Source organism: Carassius auratus, unplaced genomic scaffold (genome assembly GCF_003368295.1).
Source record: "Carassius auratus strain Wakin unplaced genomic scaffold, ASM336829v1 scaf_tig00002576, whole genome shotgun sequence".
Taxonomy (NCBI): domain Eukaryota; kingdom Metazoa; phylum Chordata; class Actinopteri; order Cypriniformes; family Cyprinidae; genus Carassius; species Carassius auratus.
Genome location: NW_020523459.1, coordinates 1907167 through 1918090, shown reverse-complemented (window position 1 = coordinate 1918090; position 10924 = coordinate 1907167). Strand labels below are relative to the sequence as shown.

Genomic DNA, 10924 nt, shown 5'->3' with positions numbered 1-10924 from the left:
TCATTAGTCTCTATTCATCATGATCATCAAGGCTGAAAATATCAACAGAGAAGCAAACCTTAAAAAGAAGTATTATTAGACAAAGTTTAAATACCAGATTATCTAGTGCAATCTTCCAAGTAGAAATACAGGAAAAAAGTGTTCAAAGATCTTGAAGCTAGCATGACAAAAGAGAAAAAAAAATCTGCATAAAGCTCGGTGAAGCTGTTGGATCTGTTTAAAATGACGACAAGTGATGCTGAATTTACTGGAGTCCATATTCTGTGGTCAAAATAAAACTTGATAACTGTGTGAAAGGTGTGTGCTAATGGTGCTGACATTTTTTTCTTCTCAACAGCAGATCCTTTAGAAGGAGCTTTCAAAATTTTTTGTGGCTTGACCACAAGCTTATGTCTACTAAATACAAACATTAAAAAAATTATTACACACAAAAAAAAAGACATTTTTATATACATTTGTCTTTTCCTCATTCTACTGGATATATAGTAAGCCTTTATACACAAGATAACTGTGTTTGAAATGTAACATTTCAACAACACGCATAAAAATTATAATATATCAAAAATATTAGTCAAGGGTTTCGAAATCAAACAGTAAGATACTGTTTTTTTACATGCATTAGCTCAAATGCATTGCTCATGTCATAGCAAGTTCAATCATCACATGTGGCCACTTTAAAAAGCACACATCGGGGCAACATTCTGCTCTTCAAGTGTTTCAAATTCTCAGCCGCGTGTAGCCAATTTTATCATATACAAAAAGCAAACGAAGACGGCATGCTCACAGAGCTCACACAGAGCCGCTGCGCTGGCGAAACTACGATCCTGTTCTACTGAGCCCACCGTCCCAACCTGGCCAGAGGGTTGACAGCTTTAAAAGATGAAAATGGAGCAGTGCAAATCTTCACAGGACAGGCAGCGGGTCGTGCAAGTCTGACCGGCGAGATTCGTCGGAGCTTCAAGTCATTTACAACGATAAAATTTGCCATTTCTGCTTCAAAACCACTGTAAAATAATTCATCTGGGCCTCACTCTCTGAGGCAGACCCCCGTCCCGTTGCCTGTCCTGTTAAACACAAGGAAAATTGCTTGCTGAATGATGCTAGCACTTCTGTAAAGGGTTTGGATCATGGTATGGATGGAATGCCGTTCTGCTATAGCACTCCGATTCGGCCAGGGTGGACAACAGCAGGCTCACAAATCATCCACGACCAAGATCTTACCACATGCATGATGTAAACAAAATCTCCTGTTCTTTCTCATTCGACTTAAACTTTTAAATAGCTACCAGCACTGCAATATCCATTGCAGAAACAATACTGTACACTGCATCACAAACTACAACATGGCCTCTCCTGACTCAGCTCCAGAAATACACAATATCTTCTCCTCTGCAATTCTCTGCCCTGACACTACACACTACGAATTATAAATTATCCTCTACCATCTCATTTTATAAAAAGAAGAAGAAGAAGAAGAAGCATCCTGGTGTATTAATTCATTTTCTAAAAGACACATAGTCAGCAGTTCAATGGTTTCTTGCAGTTCTTGTGGAAGTACACTGAATTGGACAAATACTTTTCAACTACTCTCTATGAAAGAATTCTACAATTAATTTGTAGACATATGCATGGGACTCGATTACTAAAATAACGTATTAAAATAATCCAACGAATTAAAGTAATCATTAATGGTCACACATCAAAACACATTCTACTGTAGCCTGGGTTTTCTGAAATTATGAAATGTAAATTTGACTCTTTGATATAATGCAAAAATCTCTGTGAGGGGATGTAAAGTATTGCTGATTGCAAAATAATTATTTAAGTGCCCAGTTGTGGAATTTAAACCAGAGCAAAACTAGTTGATGGGTTTATAGAGGATGGCCATCTCATTTTTATTATGTCCATCTCTGGCCGATCCTCTTCACATCCATAATGGTTACGAACTCATTTAAACACATAATAACATACAATCTAAACAATTTAAGAGAAGCTTAACATGAAAACGGAATCAAAACGTCAGCTCAGAGCTGATATGAAGAGCTGGTACTGCATCTTTCACAGATTGTTACTATCTCATTACAAGAACGGAAGAGGGAAATAAAACGGTAAGAAAATAATGCAGGGAAGATTTCATGCCAACTACAGTGCTATTAGAAGAGGAAGAGGGTCAAAAAAAGCCTCTCTCACCCATCCAAAACTACAGCTATCAGGTAACCTGCTAGTCTAATTCTCATAATGACAGGCAATCAAACATGCAGCATTATTTTCCTTTGTGACACTGCTTACATCAAATAAACAAAAAATTAATCGACTCCTTTAAAATAACGCATTGTCGTTCTTAACTAAAGGCAAGGCACATATGTTTTATAAAATATCGTGCAAACTAGAAGAGGGGTCGTTGGATAAAAGTCAAACCAATGTAGTACAAAGGTCAAATCCATCTGTGTCATTGGCTATTTGCTCAAAGGGGGTTGTTAAGGAGGATATTTTGTTTCAGAGCTAATACTAAGATCATCTGCCATGCGCCCATGTCTGTGATACGGTGGTCATTTAAGCTTAATTCTCATGATTTTTCTTTTGAAAGCACCATGCACAGTTATATATATAATTAATACATAGAGATTTCCATATAATTTTCATATCAGCACCATTAAAACAAGTCATGTATGTATTCTGGGCCTTATATGGTCAACTCAATAGAATGTCTACACAAAGCCATTATAACAGGTTAGCTAAAGCAACCAGAGTTTGTGGATATTATATCATATCGGTGTGTCTGTGTGTGTGTGTGTGTGTTTGTGAGGGTACCTAGTAAAGCTCTGATATGTGTTGGTTTTGTCATGTTCTGTCATTATAAGGGTGTGTGTGTGTGTGTGTGTGTTTTGCTCAGCTGTTTGCGTTTCCTGTGGCTAAGCATTAGCCCATGCAGCTGAGGGGCTTGGGGGCTTGTAAGGCCTATTACAATTTCTCTCTGGGCATAAAAACAACCTCTCAAAATCCTACAACAACAACAATCCACAGAAGATGAAGCAAAACGTCAAAGTAAAAAAAAAAAAAGAATTAGAATGCAAATCTTGCAATGTCTCAGGCACTTTTCATGGCTTCTTGATTTGGGTTCGGTAGCATTGTAGATTAAGCCCTGATGTTATTTCATTAGTACAAATCAACACATCTCAGAGTGCAGAATAACCCATTTCTGAGGCAACCAACCAGAGACATGCTGGTCGTAGGCGTCCACCTCCCAGTGTACTCTGGGAAGGGCAGCATAGCCACTGACTTCCATCTGTATTTCGTCGTAAGGCATTACAGCCCGTCTCACGCCAGACATCCACATCATTGACATTCCTACGGATTAAAGTGTATAATCTGCTTCAAAATAAAAACAGTCATAGTTTCTTGCATTAGAAATGTGGGGAATAAAAAGAAAGCCTGTTTTTTTTTTCACTTCTTAAACTATGGGTATTGTATAAAAGTAATAACATAAACATGGACACGTTTACATACAAAATGTTGGATTGTTCTGATCTGCTTCTTAGCTACTAGGAAACCAACGCTCATCTATCGTGAGTTCAGAACATGACAAAAAGAATCGACCCGCAGCATTCCATATGATTAGGCCGAACGGGAATTTGCAAAAGAGGAAAAATAAAAATGTAAAGTAGTGCAATGCCTGTAATTTCCAATTAATTTAAACTAATTACACATAGAGAACATAAAATTCTATCCTCTACACCCAATACTGTCCAAGTAATGACAGAACTATATTTCAACTCCCTTTGTCACTACGTGAAAAAATCCACGAATCTACATGAATCAAAAAAAAACTAATCTGTGAACTCACAGAGATGAATAAGGGACTAACAATGTTTATGACGTGCACAAACACACAGATTCACACGTACACACACTTACAGCGGGGTCCAGGGAATGAGGGGCTTTCATATTGCGAAGAGAGAAAGGTGCTAATACACCCTTACTATTCCCTGGCTCATTCTATGAAGGCTGTTTCACAGCTCACACACACCTCGTGTAGCTTTTAACAGTACATGCCATTGCCTCAAGATAGGTGTGTTTACATGTAAGTGTGTGTGCATGTGTGTATAGACGCTGACTGTGATGTATAATGTCACTGAGGTACCACTAATATTCCTCTGATGTACAAAAAACATGACAGGTTTGCTCCAAAAAGTGGACTCCGTTACAAACGGCAGAGAATGCAATTTAGAAAACATCACCCTCTGAAAGAAACCAAGGACGCAGATACATGATTGTCAATAAAACTGGATGAAAAGTAGCCTTTCCTTTCTTTTCTTTTTCCAAAATGTCATGTGAACGGAAGCATCAACCTTTTCAGTTCCTTTTCCACGTCGTGTTGCCTTGCGCACTTAAAAAAAGAATAAAAACAGGCTGCGCTCACCTCCAAACCTGTGGCGAAATGCTAACAGAAAAACCCTTTCATTGGGGTTTCTCTTCACTGTTCATTAAGAAAATAAAGGATACTTATTTTGCATATAGGAGGAAGCAGCACCTGTAGCAGAAGGAGGGGACTGAAGAGAGGCATTCCAGGAGGCAGGGAGTCAGAGTCCGCCAATATACGCCATAGATCGGGCTGGCCTCCCAGAAAAACAAAAACATCCTCCTCTTTTGTCTTCTTTTCTGTTCCATCTATGGCCATTCTCTCACGCTCTTATCCATTTCCATTGTCTGTTTTTTAAAAAGTGTATCGAAGCATCTTATACTGTACGTTGTTATGCATATTGTCACGGGAGGAGCACAAGACAGACACAGTGGGCGTGGCGTCAGGCCTCGGAGAGGCTTTTATTAACAGAAATCATAAAACAAAGGGAATAAAAGTGGCCAAAGGGGGAAAGTGTCCAAAATAACAGGGAATCTGGTGTCCTCGTTGTGCTGCGGGATTTGTGTAGGTCGGGCAGTGTTCATCAAGGAAGGGTCCAGGCAAGGGGCGGAGTCCGGCGGCCGCACGCGCTCCCCTCCTTGGTCCGGGGCGCGAGGGGCGGCGGCTTCTCCTAGCGGCCGCGTCTCTCTCGTTGGCCGCGGCGCTGGTAGGGGATGGACGGCCCGGCATCCTGGCCCGTCGGCCGTGTATACGGGTGCGGTTCCCATCCGGATCGCGGGTCCGGCAGCTCACGTCTTGGTGGCGCGGGAGTCCCTCAACGCACCCTTCCTGGACCCACGAGGACACCAGTGTGCATGCACGGGGAAGAGACCGGTCTCCTGAGGAGAGGCGCGTTGGGCTTTTAAACAGCGGCGGTAATGAGGCTCCACTTCCTTCAGGTGTGCCCCATCACACGCCGCCAGCCCTGACTCGTCCAGCGCCCCTCCTCTCACACACCCACTCCAGTCGGGAGCCTGGTGAAGGGCGGCGATTTAGGACGGGGTGCCGGTGACAATCAGGGAGGAGGCAGCTGACTCGTCACATTCCCCCTCCCAAGCGACATCCCCGTCATCAGGGCGCCGCCCACACGGGAGTGCTACCATCCTCAACCAGGCTCCAAACGGTCGGAGTGGGCGGGGATTCCTCTCCGGGCGGTCCTCCCTCTCGCAGCGCACCGGAACAGGGACAGAGAGACCGGGTTTTAGTGACAGCCTCAACCAACCACAGGGTAAAATGACAATAACAGAAGTCACTTACCCTTTTTGTGGCTGGGAGGCTGTCCCCAGTTTTCCTCCGTCCCAGTCTGGGTTCTCACGAACGTTTGCAAGCGAGAGGGAGTGACGTCACTAGACGTTTCCCAACTGCGCTGTCTAGGCTCCGCCTGCCCGCATTCTCCACCAGTGTCACGGGAGGAGCACAAGACAGACACAGTGGGCGTGGCGTCAGGCCTCGGAGAGGCTTTTATTAACAGAAATCATAAAACAAAGGGAATAAAAGTGGCCAAAGGGGGAAAGTGTCCAAAATAACAGGGAATCTGGTGTCCTCGTTGTGCTGCGGGATTTGTGTAGGTCGGGCAGTGTTCATCAAGGAAGGGTCCAGGCAAGGGGCGGAGTCCGGCGGCCGCACGCGCTCCCCTCCTTGGTCCGGGGCGCGAGGGGCGGCGGCTTCTCCTAGCGGCCGCGTCTCTCTCGTTGGCCGCGGCGCTGGTAGGGGATGGACGGCCCGGCATCCTGGCCCGTCGGCCGTGTATACGGGTGCGGTTCCCATCCGGATCGCGGGTCCGGCAGCTCACGTCTTGGTGGCGCGGGAGTCCCTCAACGCACCCTTCCTGGACCCACGAGGACACCAGTGTGCATGCACGGGGAAGAGACCGGTCTCCTGAGGAGAGGCGCGTTGGGCTTTTAAACAGCGGCGGTAATGAGGCTCCACTTCCTTCAGGTGTGCCCCATCACACGCCGCCAGCCCTGACTCGTCCAGCGCCCCTCCTCTCACACACCCACTCCAGTCGGGAGCCTGGTGAAGGGCGGCGATTTAGGACGGGGTGCCGGTGACAATCAGGGAGGAGGCAGCTGACTCGTCACAATATATAAATATGTGTGCACATATATCTATACACACATATTGCGTGTGTATATATATATATATATATATATATATTAGGGGTGTAACGATACGCGTATTCGTATTGAACCGTTCGGTACGACGCTTTCGGTTCGGTACGCGGTACGCATTATGTATACCGAATGGTTCGTTGGAGTAATTAATTATATTTGAAAAAAAAAAAAAAAGAGAGAGAAAGAAATATAATGATATGCGTTCAACAAGGTAGCCCAATAACCCAAACAACGTAACAGGCAACGCCCCTGACACTCCCGAAGAAGAAAAAAACACCATCTTATATGTTTATGTTAGGCTACTCAGCAGGCGCTCGCTCACTCAGTACACGCTGAAGGCTCGTTGCAAAATAGCCAATGCGTTTAACAGACTAGAAATGAGAAGATCCTCCAATAACCAACAGGTCTGGTGTTTGGGTGCACTTTGGATTCCCTTTAAGCTATAATGGTGATGGCAAGAGAGTGGTGGATAAAAAAACAACGGTATGTCGCATCTGCAACATGACAGGGTACACCAGCGGGATTACAAAAAAAAAAAAAAAAGAAAACAGCGGCAATATCTGGGATATATGCGTCAGTACTATCTGGGAAAAGACGAAAAAAAGGAGAAACATGCACGCAGCAAACTATCCCTGCAGCATTTAGACACTATAGCTTACAGGGAATCTAACCCAAACACCAGACCTGTTGGTTATTTTAGGATCTTATATTTCTGGTCTGTTAAATGCATTAGACATTTTGCAACGAGCCTTCAGCGCGTGCTGAGTGAGCGAGCGCCTAATTAGGGGCCGTTCACATATCGTGCCTAAAAACGCATGGAAAACGCTAAGCGCGTCTTTCTCCTGAGGCGTCTGTCTTTGCTAAGCAACAATGACGTGCTCTCTCCATGAGACGCGGAAATTTCAGCGAAGGATAAATGGATTTTCAGCTCTAAAAATCGCTTGCAGTAGCTCTGCTACTGAATTTATTTCAAAATTGCAATCCATATACAACTATGATCAGCTGTTCCTTCATCTTGGCTGAGCTCTCAACGTTGTTACGGGAAAGGATGAAGCTGATTGGTTGGTTCTTGTCACATGACCCGCGGTGCGCTTGCGGCATTCTGAAAAGTTGAGATGTTTTTACATTTTGCTGTATCTAAAACGTATCGAACCGAACCGAACCGAACCGTGACATCAGTGTATCGTATCGAACCGAACCGTGAATTTTGTGAACCGTTACACCCCTAATATATATATATATGTGTGTGTGTGTGTGTGTGTGTGTGTGTGTGTGTATACAAATACTGCATATATATCTGATTTTCCCTCTTGCATCTTGTTCACAACTTTTTTCTCATAAATCCCACAAAAAAAAAAAAAAAATTAATCCATGTCTGTGCCTCCTCGGGTTCGTCTGCGTGTGTGTGACGATCAGTTCCCCAGATACCAGGACTGCAAGAGAGAGAAAGAGAGAGAATCAAAATCACCAAGACATCTGTACAAACACAAGTAACACAACAGGGGGAGTGCTATGGGATATACAGCTAAATCAGATAAAAAATCTAGTCGAGATGGGGCAGCTTCCTCTAAATTGAATGCACAGGGCAATTTCTATGGGTTTTCTTAAACAATGGGCACCTTTGGCTTTGTAGAATAAACACACTTTATTTGTCTTCTAACAAAGTTCAACACAGGAAAACATTCATCACAAACATTCATTCATCATTCTGTCATTTTTCCATTTTTCTCAAACCACATAAATATTTCCATCACATCTCAGATTGTGTACTGTTACAGCATTTTTGTGGTTGAAATTACATTTCTGAAATAAAAAGGCCAACTACTTTTGTCTTGCTGACTTTCATGACCAACAGTTTGCCTCCCTTTATCAGAAAGCAACTGAGTGAAGTAGTTTTTCATGAATCCTAATGCATAATTTGACAATTTTATAATTTGATCACTTTAATAATTCTGTTCACAAGTTATATTTACACAACCATTTAAAAGTTATGGGTCAGTAATATTTAAGAAATGAACACCAATTCATCAAGGGTGCATTAAATTGATCAAAATGACAGTAAGGACTTTTACATGTTTACATATATAAACATTTCAATAATTTCAACGTTTTGCACAAAGATATAAATAATTACAACTGTTTTCAACATTGATGATAATAAATCTATCTATCAATGTATTAGAATGGCTTCATAACTTGGAATAACTGGAGTGAATTGCATTTTAAAATATAAAGAGTTTTTCAAATTGTAAAAATATGTCACTAAATTACTGTTTTTTACTGTATTTTTGATCAAATAAATGCAGTCTTGATGAAAAAAAGAAAAAGAAATCCCACCCTAGAACATTTGAGTGTAAGCAGCTAAAGAAACATCCATTTACCCTGCTAGTGTGTGAGTTGTGTGTGTGTTTAGGTTTTGTATGTGGTGGTGACAGTAAGTGGTATGCGTCCTGTGAGGATCTAAATAATGCAAAAACTCCCCAAAGCAGAATCTAATGAGCTGGAGGTTACAAATATAATCAGTGGCTTTCTGATAATGGGAGGCAAACACTTAGTCAGGGGCCAGAATTGAGGAACCTATTAAAACTAATACAGAGTAAAATGCTATGAGTGCCAGACAGTGAGAAAGAGCTCAGCAGGATCCCACCCAAACCTTTTAAAAGCATAACAGGATTTTGGCTTTCATTCACAGACCACTGAAGTCTTTTAAAATTTGACAAGGTTTAAAAACAGAAAAAAGGATTTCATGCCATAAGCCCCTGGCTCAATATTTTCCACTAAGGTTTTAAGTAATTTCACAGCAGTCCAACAGACGTCTTCAACTACCCCCGAATGTATTGATTTAATAATGCTAAAAAAGGAAAAGATTTTCCCATTCCCTGCTGAAGAGTTTGTATACATCACACTAATGGCTTGATTCTTGTACAACACCAAACCACAGAAAAATGACTCCACAAATCCACAATGCAGTGTCCAGATATTAGCACACAGCCTTGAGAATCTTTGTTAAAATTTGACACATTTAGGTAAAAAAGATCAGTAATAAGGGTGTTTCCACAATCTACAGACCACATGCAAGACCAGGTATCTAACATTTCATGCCACAATACAAGCTATTAAGCTTACAATTAAGTATATAAACATAATTACTTGCTGAAATCAGTCTATTTTGACTTCTGTTTGCTAGCTATCTGAGAATGGTGTGATTCTGATATGGAAACTTGAATTTAGGTTAACCTTACACAACCCATAAAACTTCAGCATCATTTAGAAACTACTGTCAGAAAGAGAAAACCGTTTATAATGACAGCTGACACTGCAGGGAAATGCAAAGATGTTGCTTTCTGAGTGATTACTAACTACAGTGTACTGGGATGCAGTATTCCCAAATCATATTTTGTGTTGATTACTGGATCACATTCAAGCCCGAGAGAGTGGACAGTGTGGGGATTGTACTTGTTTTCAAGCCTTGTGAATTTGACAGCACAATTAAAACCACTCCTTTGTCAAAATGCATTTCACTCGAAACCGAAAGGCTAAATGTTACCCTTGAATGCTTGAGAGGAAAAACTGAATTTATAAATAAATTCTGGAGAAACACACTCACAGACACATACTCCAGAGCTCTGGATTTCATCTTGGCTTTGACTTCAAGTGACAACACACCATTTTACTATACTGAAAATGTCTCTTTATGAGATAAATCCGCAATCCTCTTTCTCTAGAGAGTCAAGTTGAGATTTAATATATTTCCAACATAAGTTATGGAAACTCTATACTTTCTTTGGTAGGAAAATGTGCTGCACCATATGCCCCTCTTCTTGGTTGTGATAGATATATTCTCTAACCTCACCTCAAACCAGATTAGAATTTACACTTAAATATGATCAAAACAGCTCAAGAAAATGTCACGTGTAGCATCGTCTCCTGTTGTTTCTTTGATTTATGCCAGAAACTGGCCAGAAAGTGGGGAGTTATTATCAAATTCATCTCCACAAATGTTGATACAACCAAACCAATGCAAAACCACTAGTGAAGCTGACTAAAGTCATTAAATTAAGCAGATTTTCAACGTTACCTAACTGTGATGTTTTCAGTGGTCAATTATCTTGGTGAGCTGAGTCAGATCAAACTAATTAAGGCTGCTTGGAGGAACAATAAACAAATGGGTTAAATGTAAAAGCTTGACTAGATTAACTATGAGCACACCATGTTGCCACATCTTATGTTATATTTAAATAATAATAATAATAAAAATCTGGTTTTATTATTAAAATCAGTTTATAAAAGATTTATAAATATTTATACACTATAGCCAAACCCCAGATGTGAAAATTATACAGTGATAACATTTGTGAAAAAATATAATATTTAATGAACACATTTATCATATATTTGAGATTCATGGCAC

General features: G+C 41.3%; 1 protein-coding gene across 7 annotated transcripts in view; it reads right to left on the bottom strand.

The window, feature by feature from the left end:
• Positions 1 to 7676: 7676 nt before the first annotated feature.
• LOC113069923 (nuclear factor 1 C-type-like) overlaps positions 7677 to 10924 on the bottom strand; it is an 87718-nt gene continuing 84470 nt past the window's right edge. For 4 of the 7 annotated variants that reach the window (XM_026243049.1, XM_026243050.1, XM_026243047.1 and 1 more), the window contains one exon: positions 7679 to 7946. In XM_026243049.1, the coding sequence (XP_026098834.1) occupies positions 7926 to 7946 (21 nt within the window). In that variant the 3' untranslated portion in view covers positions 7679 to 7925. Of the gene's footprint in view, positions 7947 to 10924 lie in introns of all 7 variants that reach the window. The other 3 variants (XM_026243052.1, XM_026243054.1, XM_026243046.1) reach the window with 2 other exon arrangements.